This window comes from Penicillium roqueforti, assembly GCF_015533775.1.
Source record: "Penicillium roqueforti strain LCP96 04111 chromosome Unknown scaffold_19, whole genome shotgun sequence".
In the NCBI taxonomy this organism is placed as follows: domain Eukaryota; kingdom Fungi; phylum Ascomycota; class Eurotiomycetes; order Eurotiales; family Aspergillaceae; genus Penicillium; species Penicillium roqueforti.
This window is the reverse complement of record NW_024067583.1, coordinates 345,676-370,423: the sequence shown is the minus strand read 5'-3', so window position 1 is coordinate 370,423 and position 24,748 is coordinate 345,676. Positions and strand designations below refer to the sequence as shown.

Here is a 24,748-nt window from a genome sequence, read left to right as displayed (position 1 = left end):
GGGATATGAACATACATGGCAGGATTGGGGCCGGCAGGTTGCGCTCCCATTTGTTGCCGCCAGGCGCAGTAGGTGCGTGGTATGGGTCAGGGTGCTTCCAGGTCTCCAACAGCTTCTCTGTCTCGCGCAACAAAACCTAGAGCATGTGTTAGGCTTGCCAGCCATAAGTTGCGGTTTTACATACTTGTTGTTGGCGAGGATCGCGGACGTCCTTGTTGGCGTCGAAAAGGGATCGGATATAGACTGCTTGTCCACGCCAGAGCTGCCGGTGGACGGCCCAGTCAAAAGACAATTTCAGGGAGCGCCGGTAGAGCGACCTAGAGTAGATCAGTGAACAGTCCACTAGGGGGACACCGGCCTACTCACTTAACAGCAGAGGTGGACATTGTGCTCAAGTTTTGTCCCGGGTCCAATTCCGGCCAACTGGAAGAGGAAGAGGGAAACAAGAAAGGTGTACGTTGATACACAGATCTATAAACAGGTATGACAACCTTGGAGATCGTTAGGGCTCCTGATAGACAATGGGTTGGGGTTGAGGGCTTCAATGTCGTCAGGTTGACTATTCTGGGCTTCCTAATTCGCTCGGCGTGGATTTGCTCAAATGGTCACTGCCCGTCCCCGTAGAGAATAATGGTCCGCCTCTGCCGGAAGGGTGCCCGGTTTACTTTGACCCGACCTAATCCGAGCTTCATCTTTCCTGCTTTCTCTAATTTTCAAAGAGTTGAAGTTCTTCCTCTCTCCTACATAACCGCTTCGGTTTTTTTCAAGTATAAAGTTTGCTTTAATTCATATCATGGCTTCTCGAATCTTTATTGCGCGCCTCTCGGGCCAACGCTTCTCGGCTGTGGCCAGAACCGCTCCTCGGGGAGCAAGCCAGTTCCGCAATGTCAAGGGATTGTCTACCCTTACGCGGAAGGCTTCGGCTCGCTCAGCTTCGGGCTTGTTGCAGGTCTCCTCCGGGTAAGTATTCGAATCTCATTACTGTCTGTCGCAATTTTGGCTCATACAACCCTATAGCATCAATGTCTCGAGGCTCAATCTTGCTCCTCTGGGAGGCCATCAGCTTCGCACCTATGGTAAATGCTTTTCTTAAGCAGTCTTGTTGGTCAATTGCTAATAATGCTTAGCCGACTCCATTATCAAGGTCCCCAACATGGCTGAGTCGATTACAGAGGGTACCCTCAAGCAGTTCTCAAAACGTATGGTGCTTTAGCTGTGGTTGAACATTTTGACATTTGCTTATTCTGATATAGAGGTTGGCGATTTCGTCGAGCGCGACGAGGAGATTGCGACAATTGAAACAGACAAGGTAAATACCAACTCCGCTTCCGTCTCTCGCAACTAGTACTGTCGCTAACGTGAGTTTTCTGTTCAGATTGATGTCTCGGTCAATGCCCCGGATTCTGGTGTTATCAAGGAGTTCCTTGTGAACGAGGAAGATACCGTTACTGTCGGCCAGGATCTCGTCAGGATCGAGCTTGGCGCCGCTCCCGAAGGCGGAAAGAAGGACGAGGGCGCCGAGAAGCCCAAGGAGCCCGAACCCAAGGCGCCTGAGCCGAAAGAGCCTGAGCCTAAGAAGGAGGCCCCGCCCGCCCCCACCGAGACCGAGAAGCCCAAGGCGCCTGAACCTAAGAAGGCTGCGCCTCCCAAGGAAGCTCCTAAGCCCCAAGCTGCCGAACAGCCAGCTTCTATTGGTAACCGCGAGGAACGCCGGGTAAGTTGACCGCCAATGGGCCTTTGACTTTGGTTTAAGCTTAAGCTAATTTTGGTCTAGGTCAAAATGAACCGTATGCGTCTGCGTATTGCCGAGCGCCTGAAGCAGTCCCAGAATACCGCCGCTTCACTTACCACTTTCAACGAGGTTGACATGTCCTCGCTGATGGAGTTCCGGAAACTGTACAAGGAAGATACTCTCAAGAAGACCGGTGTGAAGCTTGGCTTCATGAGCGCCTTCTCCCGTGCTTGTGTGCTTGCCATGAAGGATATCCCCGCTGTCAACGCTTCTATTGAGGGTCCTAACGGCGGTGACACCATTGTCTACCGCGATTACGTTGACATCAGCGTTGCAGTCGCCACCGAAAAGGGACTTGTGACTCCTGTTGTCCGTAACAGTGAAGGCAAGGATATGATTGGAATCGAGAAGGCCATTGCCGATCTCGGAAAGAAGGTGAGCAGTTGTTTTTCTAGAGGGGGTGTCCAACTTACTGACTTGTATTAGGCTCGTGACAATAAGTTGACCATTGAAGACATGGCCGGTGGTACCTTCACCATCAGCAACGTATGTTTCGTCTCTTTGTGTGTTTCACAATAACATGGCTAACTCATCCCAGGGTGGTGTCTTCGGCTCGCTGATGGGCACACCAATCATCAACACTCCCCAAACAGGTGAGCTCCCTCGTACTATTTTTGAGGTTCAGGTCTAATTTTGTCTAGCTGTCTTGGGTCTCCACGCCATTAAGGAGAAGCCTGTCGCTGTGAACGGCAATGTCGAGATCCGCCCCGTACGTACAGGAACCCCAATCACATTCTTCGGTTTACTGATATTTTTAGATGATGTATATGGCTCTGACGTACGATCACCGCCTCCTGGATGGTCGTGAGGCCGTTACTTTCCTTGTCAAGGTATGTCTACCTCCTCGTTCGCCCGAATCAATCACTAATCCCATCGCAGGTCAAGGAGTACATTGAGGACCCCCGGCGCATGCTGCTCGGCTAAGTAGCATGAGTGTTTGTCACGCGCCTTTTGTTGTTTGTGTTCTCGTACCTAGAGCGGCCTTGCGCCCTTTGTAAATTATTATTGTTCCAAGTTATAAATGCCATGTCAAGGGTCTTGTAGTGGGCTCTAAGTACTATTCCTGTCTTATGTGTGTATTGGCTTTCGATCTGAATTGGTTAAAATTGATCAAGATTGAACGATCAATATGATCGAGTTAGTGTACATGTGGTGTTGCGCATTAACTCATGATCCTTCACGTGTCTGACTTGGCGTCATTACACATGGAAGCACATAGAAAGGCATTTTCTCGTATCGTTGTGTAGAGGAAGATTAAATTCCACAATACTCTCGAACCTGTCGGGTCTCCTCCCGAGTCAAACCTTCCAGCTGACCTTGCTCCAGCTGAAGAAGAAGGGGCACATCCAGTACATCCATGAGGTCCTCGAAGAACTCGACATAACGATGCTGCAGTGCTTGGAGGGGAAACCCCTCATTAATCTCTGCTTGGCTCATTGGACCCGCCGTACCAAATGGGGGTGGCATGTGCCCAAGGAACCAGTTACGGCTGACCTCCCACCATATATCGAGTTCACTGTCGTTGGTTCTCCAGTTGCAGAGTGCGTCTAGCTGGTCGGGGAAACGCGCATGTTCTTCTAACATCGCATGGACCATGAAGTGAGCACCGAGGTCGAACCAGCGTCCCCGGGATACGTGGGCGACTGCATCGAGGCATAGGTCCAAGAAATGGACTGCGATATCAGACAGAGGAACAAAGGGACCCATGTCGTAGTCTTTGGGGGGGTACCAGTGGAGAAATAGATTGGACATGTAGAAGATGCGCAATTTGAAATCTAGGTCCCAGGGCAGGGGGCTTTCGAGGTGATGGAGGGCAAGCCGCCGGTGGAGCTCTAGAGCCATATTCAGTATGCATGGTCCATTGCTGGCAGTTCTGGTGCTTACGTTCAACAAAAAGCGCAAAGTATTCAATGTCCTCGGATGCTCTTGCTTGTGAAATACCTTCTAGGAGTCCGCTGATACATAGGCAGACCATGTAGTCGAGAATCAGCAGATCCACAGTCGCTGCTGTGCCAGGGCCTCGGTCCGCCATTTTGAAGGTCAATACTGATGGCTGAAGCCAGGGGAGAATATCAGATGAGGGGTATGTGAATAGTCCTATAGAGGTCCATGATGCCCTGTAAGTGTAATTGTTCCCACGGCGATTTTATCAACGCGCGTAGTCGGCGCGATGAGTCGGCGATGTCCACGGACCTGTAAGATGTTTTGATATCACTTTCACGTGACTTGGTACTCTGTAGCCATTCTACGTGTGATTGCACGCATTCCCTTCTGGTATATTAGGATTATAAATTTAGTTTGACTAGATATAACATTATAGACTGTATGAATTAGTGGGATAGTTTTTACTGCAACTGTGACTATTTCAGGTATCACGTGTGAAAATGTAGATATCATGGCGTCATTTATATATAGTCACACACATGTACATACTATGTAATTGGCCAAACATACCTGGACAGTAACTCTTCTCTCTTTCACCATCCAACACCCATTCAGTCCATGATTAGTCCATACAAACCAAAATTCATCCACAAAGCAACACAGGCTATGACCATGGCGTGGTATTGTTCTGGATCTACCAACACCGAGTTGATCGAGAACCTATTCAAGGCCGGACTGATCCAGAATGAGCGTGTAAAAGATGCCATGATAGGCGTGAGCATATTGATATATATCTGATTCATTGTCACCTCTAACATGACCAAGGTTGATCGAGCCCATTATGCTCCATCACGGCCGTATTCGGACTCGCCTCAACCCATTGGATACGGGGCCACCATATCAGCACCGCACATGCATGGCCATGCATGTGAGTATCTGATTGATTATCTCAAACCAGGTGCCCGGGTGTTAGATGTTGGATCTGGCTCAGGATACCTGACCCATGTCATTGCCAATTTGGTGACCAGCTCATCCGGCAACGCCCAGGGACAGGTGATTGGTATTGACCATATCCCCGAGCTGACAGACATGGCTCGTTCCAACATGAACAAGTCCAAGAAAGGTAGTGCGTTCCAGACCAACGGCACCGTGAAGTTTATCACGGGCGACGGACGTCTTGGATGGAAAGAAGGTGCACCCTACGACGCCATCCACGTTGGCGCCGCAGCCGACAAGCTTCATCCAACTCTGGTGGACCAGCTACGTGCTCCCGGGAGACTATTCATCCCGGTGGAATCGGAAGACAGCGAGGGTGCTATTGATCCCAATGGGGGTCAATATATCTGGGTGGTGGATAAAAAGGAAGACGGATCCATTCACAGGGAGAAGGTCTTCCAGGTGAGCTACGTGCCCTTGACAGATGCTCCACGAGGATGAGATTGCAAACCATTTACTTCGATCCAAATAACAGAAATAATATCAGTTCATGTGCTTTCCTAAACCTATCCCTCATGCGGGCTTCAAAAGATCTATAGCTTCCCAAATACATCGAGAAACTCCACGAACACCTGGTATGTTTCACAAAAGACAATCTGATCAGCGGAATCCACCAGGGAATTTGAAACCTCCCTGGAACTGTGGACCACCCTGTTGGAAGAAGAACTGTTGACCACCGAATTGGTTGCCTTGGAACGGACTGCCCCGCTGTTGCGATTCAGAATCATTGGGGTCGTCGCCATTGTCGAACCGTGTCCGGAGTTCGGGGTCGGATAAAACCTCGTAGGCTTCATTAATAGCCGCCATCTTTTTCTCTGCCTCTTCCTTGCTTACACCCTGGGAGTGGGCCTTATCAGGGTGATGTTGCTTCACTAGCTGGCGATACGCGCGCTTGATCGTCCGATCATCCGCATCACGGCTAATACCAAGGACCTTGTAGTAATCTTTCTGCTTGGAACGCTTGAGTAGGGTCTGAGCCTTCTGTTGGAGAGATTGCGCCTCTTGGGAACCGGGGTGGTGTTCCTTGGCCGATTCGAGCGTACGTATGGCGTCCTCGAATCGATCCTCGTCCAAAGCAATCTGGGCTTTATAGAGGAGCCCGGCAAGTGAGTGAGGAACAAGCTGGAGAGCTTCGGTGCAGTAAGGACCGGCCTTTTTGATCATACGCATCTGGCTATGTTAGTGACAGAAACCAAGCCATGTGTAGTGGGCACTCACTTCACGGTAAGCCTCGCAGGTCTTCTCGACTAGGAATGTGTAAAGATTATTGGGTGCCAGGCGATGAATATGGTTAACTTGTCTTGCTTCTTCAATATCGGCCTTGACTTCTGCGATCAGTCCACTGGTATCACTATCGCCGACCATGAGATTTGCTGCATTGCTGAACTTGCGTGAGTCTAGGGCAGTATGCAATTTTTCTAGCTGTTTGGCAAGCTTTCGTTCACGTCGATAGAGCCGGTTGCACGATTTTGAGTCGGGATCGGTATAGAGACATTTACGGATTTGAGCAAGGCCACGGTCACTGTCTCCTAGAGAGTAGAACAGCATGGACGACATTTGTAGGTGAGTTTCGACCAAGTTCGGGGACATTTGCAGAACATGTGCCAAATCGCTGAGCCCTTCCTCCGTCTCGCCTTTTTCAAAATGACAATGGGCTCGAGCCTGCCGCAGAGGCAGTGCTGTATTTGCCTTTAGGATGGCCACATTTGCCTCCGAGACACACGTGTCCCAGGCGCCTTGCTTTTCAGCATTGAGGGCCAATGTGGCCGCATCCCGTGCGGCTTCTAGTTCCTTGTAATCATCCGTCGACTTCTTCCCGGCCCGCTCGAGATCTTGCAAGGCCTCTTGCCAATGCGCGGAGCGTGCGTTTAAGCGGGATCGCTGTAGAAGGGCGCCCTCAAAGTCTGGCTTGAGTTCTAGAACTCGATCAAAGTCACTTGAGGCTTGTGAGTTTTTGCCAATGGATAGATAAGCCGCACCGCGCTGGAAGATGGTGATATAGTTGGTTGGATCGCGCGAGACGGCGGCATCGAAGTATACCACGGCATCTCGGGGTGAGCCCTGCGCGAGGTGGGCTTTGGCGGAAGAGATCAATTCGGAGAGAGGCGTATCTGGCGATATTTGAAGGGCATATCCAGCCGAGACACAAGCCAGAAAGGCCGTGAATAATTCCAATGAAACGAGCATCTCGGGGGTATGCGACGCAGTAATGCAGTAATGGATATGTAAATGAGGGGTTTGGTGTAGAATCAGTCTCCCTAGGACTACAAGAAGAGGGGCATAATCCAAAGAAGTTAGGCCAAAAGAGAAAAGTACAAAGCGCAATGAACAATGAACAAGAAACTGGAAGTTGGATGAGCATACTCCGTGGCCTTTACGCCTCGTATTGATCCGTTACCGTCATGTGACATGGAATTTATCTCCAATCGCTTTCGCTCCGGATCTTGGTCTTCACACTCTGACTCGAAGTATGCTCGTCAAGTCAATATGTCGAAATATCTTGCGGCCTAGGCTTGGTCTGAAACTGTCTCCCTTGCGAGGTGTACATACCGGTAAGACCGGTCCGGTTATTTTCTGATCAATGCTAAATTGCGACGTAGCATCCGATTATGCCTTGTCTCCAGCTCTTTTAAGCAGAGCACGTCTACTTGCAGATGAACATACAAAGCTTGCGGAGCGATTGGGAGAATCCTTTGATGCGAAAACGGCCAAACGAGCCGGAGAACTGGCACCGGTTGCAAATATCTTGAAAGAATGGGTCCATGCCAACGATGTAAGCGCCTTGGGAAGCTTTGTTGGAGCCCTACTAACTCCGTTAGTCTATCGTCGAGCTCAAATCCCTATTAAACGACCCCGACACTGACTCCGAACTACGGTCTTTGGCAACAGAAGACCTTGAGAGCAGTCGCGATACCTTGCCTACGATATCAGACCGACTGAAGAAGGCTCTCATTCCGCGACATCCATTTGCAGACCTTCCTTGTTTGCTCGAAATCCGACCCGGTGCAGGTGGAGATGAAGCAGGCTTGTTTGCTTTTGAGATGTTACGGATGTACGTTGCCTTTTGCTCCAGAAGGGGCCTCCGCCCAACAATATTGAAGCAGGACACAGAGGTCGGCGCGTCCGACGACCGTCTCATTGAAGCGGTAATTGAAATTGAAGCCAATGGTGCATACGATATATTACGGACTGAATCGGGGGTACATAGGGTGCAGAGAGTCCCCGCAACCGAGACCAAGGGTCGCACCCATACTAGCGCCGTCAGCGTAATGGTCTTGCCGAGTTTCCCAGAGGACGGCAGTGAGATGGATAGTGCCATGAACTTTGAAGACCCCAGCAGCGATTACTATATTGACCCGCAAGAGGTCCGGGTTGAGAAGATGAGGGCTGGAGGTGCTGGTGGGCAACACGTCAACAAAACCGAGTCCGCCATTCGACTGACTCATATCCCTACTCATACGGTTGTCTCCATGCAAGATGAACGATCCCAGCAGGCCAATCGGAGGAAGGCGTGGCAGATGCTACGGGCAAAGCTGGCCGAAGCCCGGCAAGAAGCTCGTGAGCAAGAGCTTATGCAGCTCAGACGAGGTATATTGGGTGGTGTGGCCAAAATGGGTCGAGGTGATAAGATTCGAACTTACAATTTTGGCCAAAGTCGCTGCACCGACCATCGTACAGGTATCACCGTCCACAATCTGGATGGTATTCTTGATGGCGGTGATGGTTTGGATACCGTGATGGACAGTGTGCGGGCTTGGATAGCCGATAGGGAAGTTGAGGCCATGGTTGCCGAGGACATGGCAAACGCAAAGAGTAAATAGCAGAGTTGTTCTTTTGATGTACAGAGATACCATGTATTGATATTCTACAAATACTTTCGCTCCGGATCCAAGATGTCCAGCCCTTCCATAGTCTTCTCATACCTGCCCAGCGGTTAGCAACATTCATAGTACGATTTGGGTTGGTCACGAACATAGTGAACACAATTCCTCCACTCATGATCAATCTCGCAAGCCGTGGCATGGCGCCAGACCACAAAGTGAGGACACCTTCATCCTTGACGATTCTTGTTGCGCAAACAATGCTGTTCTTGTAATGCTTGCTGGCCTCGATTGATTGCATTCTAATATAGTTAGGACCTTATATATACCATTAGCGCGCGTGGGGATGCTAACCTTGTCTTGACCGTATCCAATGGTTGGGTCACATAACTGAGTCATGTTAGCTTGGATGTGTCTTTTTGCCCATCGTCTTTAGAGATCAAGTCCTACACTGTGATGAGCCCTGCAATTCCACCAATTCCAAATGTGGCTGCAGTGCCCAGCTTTTCACCTGGCGCCGTATAGCCCTCTGCAAGCTGCTTCAATGTTGTGTAGGCCGTGAATCGGGTTGCTGAGTTGGCGGCCTGTCTTGCTGTGGTGGGCACAAAGCCTTGGAAGAAACCCTTGACACCTCTTTCTTGGAAAATGAGCTTGCTACCATGCAAAAAACCACGCATCCGAGGTTTGGCAGACTTTCGGTCGTCGATCCTATAATTCGGTCAGTAGAGCTAGCCAGAAATAGGACAGAAAACGTACAATTGAGTCTTGATGCTTTCAAAGGGGGTGACGGCGAAAAGAGACTCGGTGAATCCAGCACCAAATCCAGCAACAACCGTCCTTGGTCCTGAGATTTTGCCGTTCTCATCCTGGAGAACCGATTTTATGGCATCGAAAGCGACGAATCCTAGTATACATCAGCGCTGCCCCAGACAATCGCGGAAGGTAGACGCACGAATTCCGGCCTTGAGCGAGTTTCCGATAATCAGTGTTGTACATCCTGCATACCACTGGCTTCCAAACGGTGGCCATGGTAGCTTTTGGCCGTGGGTAAGCTGGCGATTGAGTTGCGTCCGGGTCTTTGCAACTTCGTAGCATTAGCAAAAATCGTTGGAAGACATTCAAAGGGTCATACATTCGGCCGGGTATGTGATCGCTGCAGTATACGGTTAGCTAGCGGCCTGGTAGGGGTCATTGAGCTCTTTACCGATCTCCACGGCTCCGGCGGTGGACCCCGCAAGGATGGAGCGAAGGGCACTGGGCTAATTATTGGTGAGCTTCAAGTGGACTGTATTATTTGGCTGGAGAACAAACCTTTCCCTTGTGATCCTTATTCACCGTCGCCATTTTCTTTTTGGTGGTTTGGAGGAATTGCGGTCGCCGAACTCGGAGATCCAGCAATATACGGCCCTCGGCACGTGCCATTCCCGCAGTCGATGGATCTATGGAATCAGTGGAATCAGCCAGGGAAGTAGGAGACCAGTTCCTTTACAAAACGCATTCATATGGGAATAATATATACACACGAAGACTGCATCGAGGTCCTACAACTTACTACAGTGGAACAAATTGGAGGGATATTGTCAATTCACTAGCTGATATAAATAGATCCGTTAGACAACTAGTGCTCCTCCATTTTTTTCCTTCTTTTTTTGGTGTTTTTTTTAGAGTGGGAGAGTGGGAGAGTTGTGTGCACCGTGTCTATTGACAACGGCAATCACACAAAGTGAGCGTAGGCAGGAATGAGGTTAAGCATGGTAGAGTGGTGGGAGGACTCCAGGCTGCCAACAAAAGGTTGGTAAAGGGTGAGATCATCACTCGTTGCGTCGGGAAAATAAAAAGGAGCCCATGGGGGAAAAAAGCCACATGAGACGCTTGTCCTGTAGAACGCCCTTGCAAATCCTTGCAAATCCTTCAAGTCCTTGAAACACAGAATACAGCCTCGGAAAACGAAGAGCGTAGGCGCCGAAAATGCATCTTCCTCAAGGATCCAACTCATTGGACAAGGGACCTGAATGGAAAAAGACATATGATACATTGCACTCCCGTATCATTATGACCGGAAAATCAATGCCGGGATAGCCCGACAAGATCTCGAAGATAGAGCGGAATAGAATAAGAGAATCGAGGAAACCAAAGCGCAGCGATATGAAAAGTGTTGTGCAGGCGTGTCCGGGCCTAAGAAAGAGGCGCCTGGGGTTGACCCGGATTTGGTTGACCAAAGGTAATCCGGTTGGCGTCATTTTGTGCCCCACGACGTTGGCCCTGTCCACGACCACGATAAGAACCGCGTCCTCGATTATTGTAGTATTGACCATGCTGTTGACCATGCTGTTGACCCTGTTGTTGACTCTGTGGTTGCCCATTGTTGTTGTTCCGACGAGGTTGACGGTCTCCGTTCATGTTCACGGATCCAGCTCCAGTTTGAGGTGGAGGGTTGGAGATGGGTCGAGGGATGTTCTCAGGAGAATCATAGACATAAAGCTTCTTGTCAATATTCTGCGGGATGGGCTGGATTTCAGTGCCTAGTTCTTGCTCAATCTTGTACAGATTGAACCGATCCTCCCAGTTGATGAGGTTAATGGCGAGACCCAAGTGTCCGAAACGGCCCGAACGGCCGATACGGTGAAGATAAGTCTCCGCGTTCTTCGGGAAATCAAAGTTGATCACAACATTGACCGCTTGAATATCGATACCGCGAGTCAACAGGTCAGAGCAAACCAAGTTGCGGCATACGCCATTGCGGAAGTCATGGAAGACTCGGTTACGGTGCTGCTGAAGCATCCGAGCATGAGAGTAAAAGCACGAATAGCCGAGTTCGGTGATTTTTTTGGCTAGAAGCTCAACTCGGTTGGTTGAGTTGCAGAAAATGATTGACTGGTTGATCTGAAGCTTGGAGAAAAGAGTGTTTAAGCAATGAACCTTTTGCTTCTCCTCAACGAAAGCATAGTACTGGGTGATACCACGCAGGGTAAGTTCGTCCATAAGGTTGATCTCGTAAGGGTTACGCATGTGCTTGTCCTTAAATGACTTGACAATCAAAGGGAAAGTGGCACTGAAGAGCATGACCTGGCGATCCTTGGGATGGAAGGACATAAGTTGCTCAATGACAGGAGTAAATTCAGGAGACAGCAACTTGTCTGCTTCATCCATCACAAATGTCGGGCATTCGCTCAAGTCGGCGACACCTTTGCTAGCCAAATCCAATACTCGTCCGGGGGTTCCCACAAGAATGTGAACAGGGTCATTCAACCGGATAATGTCGTCCATCAAGCCAGTTCCACCGGTGGTGACCATAACATTGATACCAAGGTGTTTGCCTAGGGTCTTGCAGACCTGTGATGTCTGGAGTGCGAGCTCTCGTGTGGGAACCAGAATCAAGGCCTGGGTCTTTGTACTTTTGGGGTTTATGCGCTCGAGAGTTGGAATAACAAAGGCGGCAGTCTTTCCAGTGCCGTTTTTAGCTCGGGCCAAGATATCTCTGCCTGTGAGGGCAACTGGTATTGTCTCTTCTTGGATAGGGGAGGGCTTTTCAAATCCAGCCTCAAAAATGCCCATCATGAGTTCACGTTTGATGTAGAAGTCCTCGAATTCGAGGCCTTTAGTGGCAGTAACATCCTAGTCAAAGTCAGTATTTAGCATTGACTGGCAGTCACAATATATTCACCTCAGTTTGTGGGCGAGTATCTTTGGGGGGGAGATTCAATGTGTCCTGCAGTTTTTGCTCTGAAGTTGCTTCCCTGGTCTAGTCAGATTTGTTTTAGGGACTAAGGAAACAGATCGACCTACAGCTTAGTATTGCTGAGTTGTGCAGCAAGCGCGTCGGCCATTGTGACGATAAGGTGCTAAGGAGGTGGGGAGCAAGTGAGGTGACCGATTTTGTTTGCGATCAAGGTGTGTGAAATGGTTGCGCGGAAGTTAGAATAGGAATGTTTTGGCAGAGGTTCGAGGTAACGGAAACGGGAGGGGAGAAGAGAGATATTCGTCGAAACCAATAAGGTCGGGTTGGAGGAAATGGGAGATCAGGTATTCAATGATATGAAGCTTCTGTGTGGAACCAAGAAAGATCTTTGATGCCAAAGCTGGGGGAGTTCACAGATAGAATAAAGAATGGTATAAACCAGCTCTGTTGACAAATAGGGGAAAAAAGGTACGAAGGTAGGAGATGTTGAGATTATGATGGCGGGGAGCGAAGAGGTTTGAGGTAAAGAGTGAAGCTAAACGTTCCTCTGGTTATGGTCACGTGTCACTCGACTACAACTACGATTTTATTCATGACACAAGGTGTGGAACTAATTTAAAATATGGCAAGAACATGGCATTTCCTAAGGGTATTTCGCTGCAAATAAGATTAACCGAGAATTGACGAGTTCAGCGCCGGAAGGTTAGTGTCGTCTGGCCACGCTCTGGCTCTGCCAACTCCTTCACTCTGACATCCGCAGAGATGGTGATATCGGTCTTGCTACCAGGCGTGATCAGAATGAACTGTCGTCCGATAGATCGTCTAGCGGCAACCATCTAGAACATTCGTCAGTCAGTAAAGAGCCCTAGGAAAGAGAAGTGACACTTACAAGCATGTCAATCGCCATCTTTCGGTTAATATGATCCATGTACACATCACTTTCGAAGTCAGCATGAAGACCCAAACCATACCATGAACAAAACTTACAATTCATCAAGACAACGTATTGGAGATCCCATGGCTTCCCAGAGAGACAACAACAGACAGACTTGTGAGAAAGATTTTTCTCCACCAGATAGTGTCTTTGCATCTCTCCCGGTGCTATCATCTTTGGTGATATCAGGTTCAACCTAGACAGTAGTCAGCATTGATCGGTCTATTCTGGGGTTCTGGTGAACAGGCTTACGTGTAGATCCAGAAGTTTGTTGGCATGGTCGGCCAGAAGCCGACCACGGAAACTTCTCTCACTCAAGAGATAGGTGAATTGGGCTTTGGCTCGAGACGAGATGTGCGCCCTGAAGATTTCCCATCTCTTCTTACGGTTCTGGAGGGTATCTTTCAGGGCCTGAACGAATATTAGATTAGACCAAAGAAACCAACAAAACAAGGGGGTAATTACCCGACTCAAGGCCGAGAATTGATCAAGTTGCTGCAAGGCTCGATCATAAGTTGCTGCAGTCTTTGTTGCCTCAGCAGCAATTTCCTCTCGAGAACTTCCCAACCTATGGATTGTCAGTTTTATGGCTAACGCTAAGCTGCAAGAGACATACTCCAAATTGTAACGATCCAGATCACGGCTTAATTTATCAAGCTTTTTGTCGAGGCTACCGGGTGTTTCTCCTTCGTCCACAGGAACTCGAGAAGAAACTAAGTTGGCCTTTTCGTTGTATTCAATAACCCGTGCTTTTATCGCTTCTTTTCTCGCCTCGATTTCAGCCTTGGTCTGTTTATCTTGGTTAATAAGTCCAACAGCTTCGTTCTTCTCGTCGAGAGTTTCCGTTTTTTTCGTTTTGACAAGATTTTGCTCGCTTTCAGCAACTTGTAGTCTTTCTCGGAGGGTTCCAAGTTCAGAATCTTTGGCGGCCAGTTCTCGCCGGATTTCTTTGAGAGTCTGCAATGTGGTTTTCATGGCTGCCTCACTATCCTTGTATGATCCCTCATTGAGCAGCTTTTCATCTTCGGCTTCCTTCAATGCTGCTAAAAGGGCATCAATGCGTCCATCCTCGGCGTTCTCTTTATCCAAGGCGTCTCTAAGTGCCTCGGCATGATCTTCCATTCGTTGCATTTGAATTTGCAAATCTTTCTCAATTCTTCCGTGTCGGACCAATGCCTGTTTGCAGGCTTCGATGCGTGACCGGGCAGTTACCAATGACTGTTCGATGTCGTTCTGTTGGCGTTGGAGGTCGGCAATGATGTCGCGTTGTGCGCTAGAGCCATCAGCCACTGTTACAGGTTTCGGGGAAGGAGGCTTACTTACTTGATTTGCAAGGCCACGTCGGATTTCATGCGCGGACCATCGGTCCACCCCATAACAGGAGCCTGACTCGGTTCTCCGGCTCGGCTGTATGAGAGATAGATTCCTCGACGTCGATCTTTTGCGTCAATGGAGTAACAGCGCTTAACGTTTCTTGGTCGCGCACCGTCGAATAGTACTGCGGAGGCTTCCTTTACGTCTTCGATCAACAGCATTTGTTCAACCCCATGGTTGATGATCAGTTGTCGCCTCACTAATTCATTGTCGATCTGAAAGGTCAGCACGTTCCATGAATCGTGGAACGGGAGAGGGTGGCTACCTGAAGTGTTCGTAACACAGTCTTGTATTGGGAGTCTGGTTCATGTGCTGAGGTGTCCAAACGCCCACCAGAGCCAATGAAGATTGGACAATTGCTATCAGGTCAGGTCAGATCAGCTTCAGTTTCAATATAGGACCCCTGGTAAAACTTACCACTGGACACGCCGCATGATGTCGAAGAGAAGTTTCATGTCATTCTTGGACGAAACGATGAAACTGGCAAGCGTGCCACCAAACACTCTTTCCAAAATAGATGACCACTTCGGTTCTAGCAGAGTGACATGGTGACCAATTGGGCCGACAGGGCGCGATTCCCATGATTGTTCCTGTTGAATGGCTTTGAGGAGTGCCGGCATTTTGAAATTGAAGCCCGATTGTCTCGATCCACCTTCTTTGGTGAGGTTCCGAAGTTGGTTCTCCGCTTGACTAATCTCGCGTTTTTTCTGTTCAAGCGGACCTTTCGCTTCGGTGAAATCTCGCTTGGCTGTTTCAATGTCTTCCCGTAGGCGAGCGGCACCTTGGCGGTGCTCTTCGTATTCCTTCTTGGCGGCAGAAGCGTCATTGGCGGCTTGTTCACACTCCTCTTGTTTTCGAGTGTAGCCACCATCGCTCACATCAGCGAGCCGTTGATTCTCATCATCGACTTTTTGCTGGGTTTCTTGGATTCTCAACTCGGCCGCTTTGAGATATTCCCTAATCTGGCGTTGCTCTGCCTATAAAAAACAGTCAGAGAAGGTATTTCAAGGTGACTCGAAGGACGTACCTGAAGGTCATGCCGGCCGGCCATCTCACTGTCCAATTTCTCTTTGATTTTGTCTCTTTCCTCTTGGGCCTCATTCACTGCCACGGCAGCTCGCCAGGCATGTTCACCGGCAGCTGTTTCCTCCGCGGTGACTTCATCAAAGGCAGCATCAAACCTAGTAAGGCGAGACTCGGCCTCCGCAATTTTCTGATCCGCCTCGGCGATTTGTTGGGTGAGTGAAATTTCCATCTGTCTTGTCAGTCAATCATCAAAGCGGGGAGTAGGGTGGGACTGACTCTTTCTTGCTCTTCAACTTGAGCCCAGGCCATTTGGCCTCGGATATTTCTGATCCGTTTTCTCAGAGAATCGTGCTGGTCAGAGATGTCGAGCTTTTTCTTGGCCAGTTCCTTGCGGTTTTGAAGGACCTGTACGTCTTGGGCTGATGTTCTGAGCTTTTCTTCAATTGAGTCAAGAGATTCCTCCACCAACCGGTAGTCGTTATCGAGCTGTTCTAACTGGACGCCTTTGACAAAGAATTTATATTTCTCAGCCGGGCTTGATGTACTTAGGAACTGACGGGCCATGTCTTGAGAGAGTACGTTCATAGGGTTTTCAATCTGCAGGGAAAAATAGTCCGTGATAGCATCCAGCTCGCTCTTTTTAGTCGAGACGATGCGCCCATTCTCTGACTTGATCTTGAACCCGCTGGTGCCGCTTCGGGAGAAATGGCGCTCGACAATAATGGTCTTCCCAAAATCGTCTGACAAATAGGCACCTTCGCCTTGATTCTTGATGCGAACGATGATCGTGCTATTTTCCTTGCCCTCTTTGATGAAGCTTTTGAGACTTTGGCCACGATTTGTCGCAGAGGCTTTGCCACCTAGACAGAGGGTGATCGCTGTCAGGATCGCACTCTTGCCGCTACCGTTCTTTCCAACAATAAAGTTGATCAAAGGACCAAGTTCGACGTAGAAGTGATCATGGCACATGAAATTGTAGCACTCAACGCGTTCGAGGATTCCATGATCGGCGGGCACATTGGCCTCGTCGATCAAATGCGAGTATTTTTCTTGTATGATCTGGGTCTGGCGGAGCTCTAGCTCGTCCTCGTCGTCGAGAAGTGCATCGTCGTTGACTGCTAGAAGTGAATCGGTATTGGTATCAGCGCCAGAAGAGGTTGAAGATTCCGAGTTTGTTGAGCTCTCTGAATTTGTCCGCTGTCGTTTTCTCTGTGACTGTTAGCTTAGCTCTGCTTAAAGTTATACTTGCTGGAATCGTACTGAAGAACTCATGGCCGGCTGGTTGGACCCATCGCTTTCTTCGTCGGAGTCCGTAGACTTCTGCACGCGCTTGCGGGATGACATTTGAAGAAATAGTTATCAACCAAAGCCAGCGGCTAGCATAGCGAACGGACTCGTCAGTCTTGACTGATTGTCGCGGTTTTCTGCCACGAAAACCCCACGAACTGATAAGCCCGAGGTCGCGTCGCGTCCGCGTGAAACAGACTTAGTAATCAAATGGGCACCACCCCCGAGTGAGAACGTAGCCTTCAGCGTTCTTTTGTCTTGCTGCTGAGTTCAAGAGGAAAGATGAAACTAAGAGAGGGAATCGAAATTGCTTTGCTTATGAATATGTTGTAGAAATCCGAGGGGACAACGACATCCAGTGTTTCTTTGTCCAGTGACCACAAAGAGACTCCGATAACCAAAACTATAGACGAGACCCATCGCATAGCGAGTTCTACATGTGTTGGCCAGATGTATAGGCGATATTATTTTGAATAGCCGATCGCTCGATCTACCGCTAGACTACAACTTCCTTTGGCTAGAGGTACGCGAGTTGATTGCGCACCTTCTCTAGTCCATCAAAATTAGCCTGTAGAGTAGTGGCAAGGACACTTGAACTCTTGATATTGCCATCGCTTGCCCATTCATCACATGCGTCACGAAGCTGCTGACACGCAGCTGCAAATGCACTCTGTAACTCAGAAGTCCGAGTACACGACCGGCCTAGATCATTCATGTAGTGGGTAGGGTCTTGTATGCATAATCGTTGCGCAACAAGAAAGTTCCGCTTTCCCGCAGCGGTCCGCTTGACGTTGATCAGAGAACGCTGACCGCGCTGGTGGGCAGTTTCATCAGCCCCGCGAGCTACAGGCAACATGTCTGTGCTGAAAAGCCCGGGGGGATCCACGGCGACACCGACAGACTTGAGGTCAACCTGAGTACCATAGAACTGTAGAAGAGCAAGAAACTGGTCACCCAAGCTATTTGGCCCGGGAAACCGGCCATGGTTCATCTTCAGGAATGCCACGACTAGCATGGCTAGCGCATCCGGCCCAACGCTCGCCTGCGATGAGCCAAAAAGGCCACGCGCCTCTAGCAGTGTACGTGTTACTGCGTACAGAGGTCGCAGGGCAGGATATTCGGCCTGATAATCTTGCAGATACTCCGTGATGGCAGGGATATCCTCGCCACAATAGAATTGTAGCAGGAGTCCAGTCGGCCGGTGGCGAGCTGATAGTGAAGGGTTTCGCTTGTCAGATATTTTGACATTGTCGAATATATCGGTGTGCTGTAGAGCTCTTTGGACTTGACGCAGAAGGCGGATGTGGGCATCTTGGATCTGAGGCCGCGTAGGGCTTGGTCTTCGATCACGTTCTAGTGATCTAGAAGGGTCTTCATATGGGAGTATAAAGTCAAGATCCGAGTGCGCCAGTACAAGGCCAGTGCAGTGGGATCCAATGACTCTTGGAGCATGTGGGACCACTGTTTTGAGAAGTGAAGCTACCTCTGTCCTGAGCTTCTCTACGCGGTCTCGTTCCCGAGCTCTTAGGCTCAGATATTGATGCAATGCTCGAATTTCTGCATCCAGAGTGATCTCGGCATTGGCGCGAGATAGCTCCAAATTTGTCAACCATGGACTCTGTGCCGGACGACCTGTCCCTGCAGGTTGAATCGCATCTTCTCCACGTTGACTGATGAGTGATTGGTGAGACGGTATATCAACAAGACTTGCGCGTTTTTTCTGGCGTCTTTTAGACCCCGGGTCAGGAGTATCCGGCGAATATTCCGAGTCCGGCAGAGCTGGTTCCACGGTTGGTTGGTAGTCCGCGCGACTCTTAGATGGGATCTCAGGCCGCCAGAGTCCGGCGGGATCTTCAACGGGGTAAATTTTGCGAATCAAACGAGACCGATTTGTGGACCGATGGGCTTCTAGGGTCTTTCGCAGGCTGTTGGCAAAGACATCGGGGGTCTTGGCTACCGCAACAGAGCTATGGAATGGACGAAAGAGGTGAGAGGGACGGATGCGTAAAGGTAGGCTCGGAAGCTGCATAACAGTCTTAGGGCATTTGAAGAGAGCAAAGGACACCGGAGTGGATGTCACCATGCCGAGGATGCATGCAGGTTCCTAAGGGTATTTTGCACAACTTGAACTATTTGAGAATGTATGCCTTAGGCCGAAACCGCCATGTGACAAAGGGGTTGCATTCTAACAAGTTCTGTTTTTTTATATCTGCGATGTATACCTGCATGGATGAATGTTCTACATCGAAACCTCCATCTAGATCACAAGTGCATAGAGGACCTCATACGACAGCGCATAGAAAGAGAAAGAAATCCATACATGACGTAGCACTGAGGAAATATCCACCTATCCCCCTCCATACTCTCTTCATCTTCGTCTTCGAACTGTTTCTATTTTCTAGTTATTCCCCTATTCACTGTCAACCCGAAGATCTTGTCCTGAAAAGTGGTCTAATCGCTTTCCAGGCCATTTCCCTCGATAACTCTCGATAAGACGACTTTACTTCACCGCTTGCCCCTCCATCCTTACTATTCCCTGTTCCTCCTTTCTTTATAGTCGATCTGTTTTTGTTTTGATCATCTTCTTTACATCGTCCATGGCTTTGCTGTCATAGTTCATTCCCCTCCCGACCTTGCTTATCCAGTCAGTCCTAATCCCCCGAGGTATGTAGCCTTGATCATCTCCCCATTTTCAACCCACCGACGTCAAGCTTTCCCCGGACCTTGGTGCATGTAACAATTGCAGTCTAACTCCCACAGTCTAATCAAACCATACCGGATCTCATCCTCCATCTTCCCGTCATAAGCACCGCTCGACTACTTGACTGCTTGACTGCTTGACTGCTTGACTGCTCATCTGCTCATCTGCTCGTCATGTCTGAATCAGAGAGCCCCGCGCAGGTGCCCGATGACCAGCCAAACCCCGTCCTCGTTGGGCCCGGATTAAAGGCTCTCAAAAATGACGCGTACACTCAAGCGACAAATGCGACACCCAGTCTGGAGAAGACGTCGAGCGAGGCCCCTTCATACTTTAACAATCTCCCCAGGGCCAACGCTGTAACCGCCGACCCGTCTGAGACTAAGTCAGAGCCAGTGCAGACTGCAGAGAGAGCATCATCCGGCATAGATTTGCTGCGCCGCTTAAGCTTGACCGCTGAATCTCCCGAGACTGATCCACGCCTAGAACACCCAGGACTTCGCTTGAGTGGCCGTCTCATCAGTGCCGCTTTCTGCATACCATACAAGCTCAGCTTTCGATCGGGATCAGACTGGGTACGTGGATGACTCCGTCTATTTGGGAGATCGTATTGGCTGACCGGATCACAGACGCTCAAATCGCGCTCCGGTACTTCGGCGCTGTTCGATTCATTTGCACATCTTGCATCTGATGAGACATCTTGGTCTCACACCTTAGTAGGCTGGACCGGAGAGGTCGAGCCTGATGTGGACATGAAAGCACCCTTGCAGCAAATACATCCCAATTCTGTAGTCGCACCTCTAACCCCCAGTAACCTTGTTGCCAACCAAGCATTGAACAAGGCTGCCGCACCGGTTCCCGTGGACGGAACCAAGAAGCCACCCGCTCATCCGCTGGTAGAGGGAATTAGTGTCACCCAACAGGACCGAGAACGACTCGATGAACAATTGAGCTCAGGCCGTCATGGCCGGGTATTGCCTGTGTGGTTGTCGGATGCATCAGAAGAACCAGAAGAGACTATTATGCTGAAAGACCAAGGGAGATGGCGCCGTTATGCCGAACGTGAGTTATATCCTCTACTCCACTACAAGCAACATGGCCCGACAGATGGCCGATCCGAGCGACGGTGGTGGGCCGACTACCTGCGCCTGAACCAATTGTTTGCGGATCGCATTGTGCAGGAATATCAAGAAGGAGACGTGGTCTGGGTCCATGATTATCATTTATTTCTTCTACCCAGTCTGCTGCGGCAACGTATCCCGAATATCTACGTGGGATTCTTCTTACATTCGCCTTTTCCAAGCAGCGAATTCGTCCGGTGTCTTGCAAAGCGCAAGGAGATCCTGGAGGGAGTCCTGGGTGCCAACATGATTGGATTCCAAACATTTTCCTATTCTCGACACTTTACCTCGTGCTGCACACGTGTTTTGGGCTTTGAGTCCAACTCCGCCGGGGTGGATGCCTACGGCGCCCATGTTGCAGTAGATGTCTTTCCTATTGGCATCGACGCACGTTCAATTCAAAAAGCCGCCTTTGGGGCTCCGGATATCGAGAAGACTGTGTTGGGCATTCGCAAGCTCTACGCTGGAAAGAAAATCATCGTCGGCCGCGATCGACTCGACAGTGTTCGCGGCGTCGCGCAGAAGCTACAGGCATTCGAGATTTTCCTGGAGCGCTACCCGGAATGGCGTGACAAAGTCGTCCTCATCCAGGTGACCAGTCCAACTAGCGTGGAAGAGGAGAAGGAAGACGACAACAAGATTGCTGGCCAAATATCCAATTTGGTTTCGACCATCAACGGAAGATTTGGCTCTTTGAGTTTCTCGCCCGTGCAGTACTATCCGCAATACTTATCTCCACGCGAGTATTTCGCTCTGTTGCGTGTAGCCGATGTCGGCTTGATCACTACGGTGCGAGATGGCATGAACACAACGAGTCTGGAATATATTGTCTGTCAACAAACCAACCACAGCCCTTTGATTCTTTCCGAATTCTCCGGAACGGCGGGCACCCTGCCTAGTGCCATCCACATCAACCCGTGGGATCTAGTCGGGGTGGCTGGAGCGATCAATCAAGCATTGACTATGCCAGCCGACCAGCGAAAGGAGCAACACCTCCAGTTATACAAGCATGTGGTGACCAACACAGTTTCCATGTGGTCCAGGCAATTCCTCAATCGCCTACTGACCAACCTTTCGTCCTTTGACCAATCCGTCGCTACACCTGCACTCGATCGCGCAAAACTAATGAAGCAGTACCGCAAGGCTCGCCGACGACTGTTCATGTTCGACTACGATGGCACATTGACACCAATTGTCAAGGATCCCCAGGCAGCCATTCCTTCAGATCGGGTACTCCGTACTCTGAAGAGCCTATCGGCTGACCCACGAAATGCCGTGTGGATTATCAGTGGACGGGACCAGGCTTTCCTGGACGAGTGGATGGGCCATATCCCAGAACTAGGATTGAGTGCCGAGCACGGTTGTTTTATCCGAAAGCCCGGATCTGAGGATTGGGAGAATTTAGCCGAGAAAAGCGACATGGGATGGCAGAAAGAAGTGGTTGATGTCTTCCAACATTACACAGAGCGAACACAAGGTTCATTCATTGAACGGAAACGGGTAGCATTGACCTGGCACTATCGTCGTGCAGACCCAGAGTACGGTGCGTTCCAGGCTCGCGAGTGTCGAAAGGCTTTGGAGGACACTGTCGCCAAACGATGGGATGTGGAAGTCATGGCAGGCAAGGCCAATCTAGAGGTCCGGCCAACCTTTGTGAACAAGGGATTTATCGCCACCCGGTTGGTTGACGAATATGGCACGGCCCCGGGGAAGGCACCGGACTTCATCCTATGTTTGGGTGATGACTTCACCGATGAAGGTAAAATTGCCCACCTGATTGATGCTGAGATCCTGGATTAACATTCAATTTAGATATGTTCCGAGCCCTCAAGAAGTTTGATCTACCACGCGACCACGTTTACTCAGTTACGGTGGGCGCCAGCTCAAAGCAGACCGATGCCAGCTGGCACTTATTGGAACCGGCCGATGTTATTGGGTCAATTCAAATGCTTTTTAGCAGCGCCAACCAAGATCACTGAGATTTGAACAAGACTTTGGCCAACAAACCGATGATTACCCGCCACAGCCAAGTATACGCCATGCTTCATCGGGGAATCTAGCCTTGGCATCCGTTTCAGGTCCGCATGCCGGAAATTATCACACGATCTTGAAGATGGGTTGATCTATTGCTAGCGGCCCATTAGTCCCATATTAAGACACTGCACTAGTTCAAAGGTTGCTTGCTATCCAAGCATTACCTCCGCCAACACGGGTTTAGCTCGGCTCCGGTTTATGCTCCCTTGCTTTTCACCTTCCTACGACAGGTTTTTTTGCCATGATTTTGTATAGACTCACATGTATTTACGTGCTAGAAAGAAAGCCATTGAATTCCCTGAAATGTCATGTCACATACAAAGAGTAGACGTACCTAGAACTATCCGAGAGAGCCGGTTTTGCGGGGACCCCGGGATTGCGCCATATCAAGTGAGTGTGGGGTCAATATAAGATATATAGATACATGTATAATGTAGATATTAGAGGCTATTCAACTTGGAAAATAGGAGTTAGCTATAGATACAATATAGATGCAACGTAAAAAGATACGCTTACAACTTCGGAAGTGGACCTGTCATCCGAAGGGCGCGGCCATCTCTGCGAACGACGATCGGAAAGATCCCCGTTATAAGAATTTTTCCCCAATTTTGACTTGACTCATTTGACAAGTTTTTTGTTATCTTGGAAGACTCCTACATGTACAAGGCGCATCAAGGAACCATGTCAACTTCTAACATGGCCAATATATCCAAGAAACCCTCAAGTATGACCGAAGAACATACAGAGAACGAAAAGGACATAGACCATACTCGCCATTCCTCAGATGAAGAATCAACCATCAGACATGAACTCAACATTTCCCACATACCAACCAACACCAGCGCCTTGAGCCGTACCCTCTCGGCGGTGCGCACTCGGGAATCTGGCAAAGATCTCGGGCCGCCTCCGGACGGCGGATTTCAGGCTTGGTCGCAGGTTGCCCTCGCACACTTCGTCATCTTCAATACATGGGGTTATATCAATAGCTTCGGCGTCTTCCAGACATACTATTCCCAGACACTGGGACATCCGCCCTCAGATATCTCCTGGGTTGGGAGTATCCAGATCTTTTTGTTGTTTTTTATTGGCACTTTCTCCGGCAGGGCCACCGATGCCGGTTATTTCACATTTACTCTGGCCTGCGGTGCTATCTTAGAATGCTTCAGTATCTTCATGACCTCGCTCTGCACAAAGTACTGGCAGCTATTCCTAGCACAGGGTGTTGGCCAAGGAATTGGGTGTGGTCTCATGTTCTGCCCAACCCTAGCTTTGGTCTCGACTTATTTCGCCAAGAACCGTGGCATCGCTATTGGCCTCGTTGCATCGGGCTCTGCGACGGGGGGCCTGGTCTTCCCGGCTGTTGTCATGAAGATGCTGCCCCATGTCGGATATGGGTGGACAATACGAACGCTGGGCTTTATCTCGGTAGCCACGCTGACTCCCTGTGTGCTGTTCCTTAAGCAGCGTCTTCCTCCACGTAAGACTGGTCCGATTGTCGAGTGGGCTGCCTTCACCGAGCTGCCCTACTTGCTGTTTGCGATTGGCATGTTCATGAACTTCTGGGGCCTGTATGTCGGCTTTTTCTACATCGGCAGTTTCAGTCGGAACATCATCGGCGTGTCAAGTGATCGATCTATTGATCTGCTCCTAGTCATGAACGGAGTCGGATTGGTCGGGCGATTGGTCCCCAACCTGCTTGCTGATCAGCTCACCGGTCCTCTCAACCTGTTGATCCCGTTCAGTTTCGCGACGGCCTTGGTTGGCTACTGCTGGGCGGCAGTCCACGGCCTGTCCGGGCTATGGACATTTGCTGTGTTTTATGGCCTCTTTGCTGCGGGTATTCAATCGTTGTTCCCAGCGACCCTCAGCACCCTCACGACTGATATGAAGAAGATCGGGGTACGCATGGGTATGGTACTCAGCGTGGTGGCAGTGGCAGCCCTCATAGGGTCTCCTATTGCTGGTGAGCTAGTTGTTCGTGATAATGGCAATTACCTGTACGCCCAGATGTTCATGGGATCTGCGGTCCTCCTTGGTGGATTGACGTTGATTGGGGCTCGAGTGACCAAGGTGGGCACTGGTATAGCTCGAGTCTGATGAAT

The 24,748-nt window shown here is 49.8% G+C and overlaps 12 protein-coding genes across 12 annotated transcripts in view; 5 read left to right on the top strand and 7 right to left on the bottom strand.

Moving 5' to 3' along the window:
- Positions 1-386, bottom strand: part of LCP9604111_6922 (NADH dehydrogenase [ubiquinone] 1 beta subcomplex subunit 9) — a gene marked incomplete at both ends in the record, with an annotated part of 597 nt that extends 211 nt beyond the window's left edge. The window contains 3 exons of the mRNA XM_039074897.1: positions 16-136; positions 185-317; positions 367-386. Coding sequence (XP_038927223.1) covers positions 16-136; positions 185-317; positions 367-386 — 274 coding nt within the window. The remainder of the gene's footprint in view (positions 1-15; positions 137-184; positions 318-366) is intronic.
- Positions 387-793: 407 nt separating this feature from the next.
- LCP9604111_6921 (uncharacterized protein) lies at positions 794-2,716 on the top strand (the record flags this gene model as incomplete). Its single annotated transcript, XM_039074896.1, has 11 exons — positions 794-960; positions 1,018-1,076; positions 1,128-1,199; positions 1,254-1,309; positions 1,376-1,714; positions 1,775-2,167; positions 2,219-2,278; positions 2,331-2,385; positions 2,434-2,501; positions 2,551-2,622; positions 2,672-2,716. The coding sequence occupies 11 exons, from the start codon at positions 794-796 to the stop codon at positions 2,714-2,716; spliced, it is 1,386 nt and encodes a 461-aa protein (XP_038927222.1).
- Positions 2,717-3,046: 330 nt separating this feature from the next.
- On the bottom strand, positions 3,047-3,824 carry LCP9604111_6920 (uncharacterized protein; the record flags this gene model as incomplete). The annotated part of the gene is made up of 2 exons (XM_039074895.1): positions 3,047-3,624; positions 3,677-3,824. The coding sequence occupies 2 exons, from the start codon at positions 3,822-3,824 to the stop codon at positions 3,047-3,049; spliced, it is 726 nt and encodes a 241-aa protein (XP_038927221.1).
- A 524-nt stretch (positions 3,825-4,348) lies between these two features.
- On the top strand, positions 4,349-5,113 carry LCP9604111_6919 (protein-L-isoaspartate O-methyltransferase; the record flags this gene model as incomplete). The annotated part of the gene is made up of 2 exons (XM_039074893.1): positions 4,349-4,450; positions 4,502-5,113. 2 exons carry the CDS (start codon positions 4,349-4,351, stop codon positions 5,111-5,113), a joined length of 714 nt encoding a protein of 237 aa, XP_038927220.1.
- A 159-nt stretch (positions 5,114-5,272) lies between these two features.
- Positions 5,273-6,859, bottom strand: LCP9604111_6918 (DnaJ and TPR domain protein; the record flags this gene model as incomplete). Its single annotated transcript, XM_039074892.1, has 2 exons — positions 5,273-5,842; positions 5,891-6,859. 2 exons carry the CDS (start codon positions 6,857-6,859, stop codon positions 5,273-5,275), a joined length of 1,539 nt encoding a protein of 512 aa, XP_038927219.1.
- A 283-nt stretch (positions 6,860-7,142) lies between these two features.
- LCP9604111_6917 (putative mitochondrial translation release factor (RF-1)) lies at positions 7,143-8,493 on the top strand (the record flags this gene model as incomplete). Its single annotated transcript, XM_039074891.1, has 3 exons — positions 7,143-7,224; positions 7,273-7,445; positions 7,492-8,493. The coding sequence occupies 3 exons, from the start codon at positions 7,143-7,145 to the stop codon at positions 8,491-8,493; spliced, it is 1,257 nt and encodes a 418-aa protein (XP_038927218.1).
- Positions 8,494-8,537: 44 nt separating this feature from the next.
- LCP9604111_6916 (putative mitochondrial tricarboxylate transporter (Ctp)) lies at positions 8,538-9,837 on the bottom strand (the record flags this gene model as incomplete). Its single annotated transcript, XM_039074890.1, has 9 exons — positions 8,538-8,595; positions 8,646-8,795; positions 8,848-8,883; positions 8,944-9,201; positions 9,250-9,397; positions 9,446-9,577; positions 9,626-9,646; positions 9,698-9,752; positions 9,805-9,837. The coding sequence occupies 9 exons, from the start codon at positions 9,835-9,837 to the stop codon at positions 8,538-8,540; spliced, it is 891 nt and encodes a 296-aa protein (XP_038927217.1).
- An 831-nt stretch (positions 9,838-10,668) lies between these two features.
- On the bottom strand, positions 10,669-12,320 carry dhh1 (DExD/H-box ATP-dependent RNA helicase DHH1; the record flags this gene model as incomplete). The annotated part of the gene is made up of 3 exons (XM_039074889.1): positions 10,669-12,108; positions 12,158-12,230; positions 12,280-12,320. 3 exons carry the CDS (start codon positions 12,318-12,320, stop codon positions 10,669-10,671), a joined length of 1,554 nt encoding a protein of 517 aa, XP_038927216.1.
- Positions 12,321-12,861: 541 nt separating this feature from the next.
- On the bottom strand, positions 12,862-16,850 carry LCP9604111_6914 (DNA repair protein SMC6; the record flags this gene model as incomplete). Its single annotated transcript, XM_039074888.1, has 12 exons — positions 12,862-13,008; positions 13,062-13,110; positions 13,160-13,302; positions 13,359-13,517; positions 13,572-13,674; positions 13,723-14,379; positions 14,430-14,695; positions 14,746-14,839; positions 14,898-15,457; positions 15,508-15,735; positions 15,783-16,715; positions 16,767-16,850. The coding sequence occupies 12 exons, from the start codon at positions 16,848-16,850 to the stop codon at positions 12,862-12,864; spliced, it is 3,423 nt and encodes a 1,140-aa protein (XP_038927215.1).
- Positions 16,851-17,310: 460 nt separating this feature from the next.
- LCP9604111_6913 (uncharacterized protein) lies at positions 17,311-18,876 on the bottom strand (the record flags this gene model as incomplete). Its single annotated transcript, XM_039074887.1, has 1 exon — positions 17,311-18,876. The coding sequence occupies one exon, from the start codon at positions 18,874-18,876 to the stop codon at positions 17,311-17,313; it is 1,566 nt and encodes a 521-aa protein (XP_038927214.1).
- A 791-nt stretch (positions 18,877-19,667) lies between these two features.
- Positions 19,668-22,591, top strand: orlA (putative alpha,alpha-trehalose-phosphate synthase subunit Tps2; the record flags this gene model as incomplete). Its single annotated transcript, XM_039074886.1, has 3 exons — positions 19,668-20,066; positions 20,121-22,371; positions 22,425-22,591. 3 exons carry the CDS (start codon positions 19,668-19,670, stop codon positions 22,589-22,591), a joined length of 2,817 nt encoding a protein of 938 aa, XP_038927213.1.
- A 751-nt stretch (positions 22,592-23,342) lies between these two features.
- On the top strand, positions 23,343-24,743 carry LCP9604111_6911 (putative MFS monocarboxylate transporter; the record flags this gene model as incomplete). Its single annotated transcript, XM_039074885.1, has 1 exon — positions 23,343-24,743. One exon carries the CDS (start codon positions 23,343-23,345, stop codon positions 24,741-24,743), a length of 1,401 nt encoding a protein of 466 aa, XP_038927212.1.
- Positions 24,744-24,748: the final 5 nt, after the last annotated feature.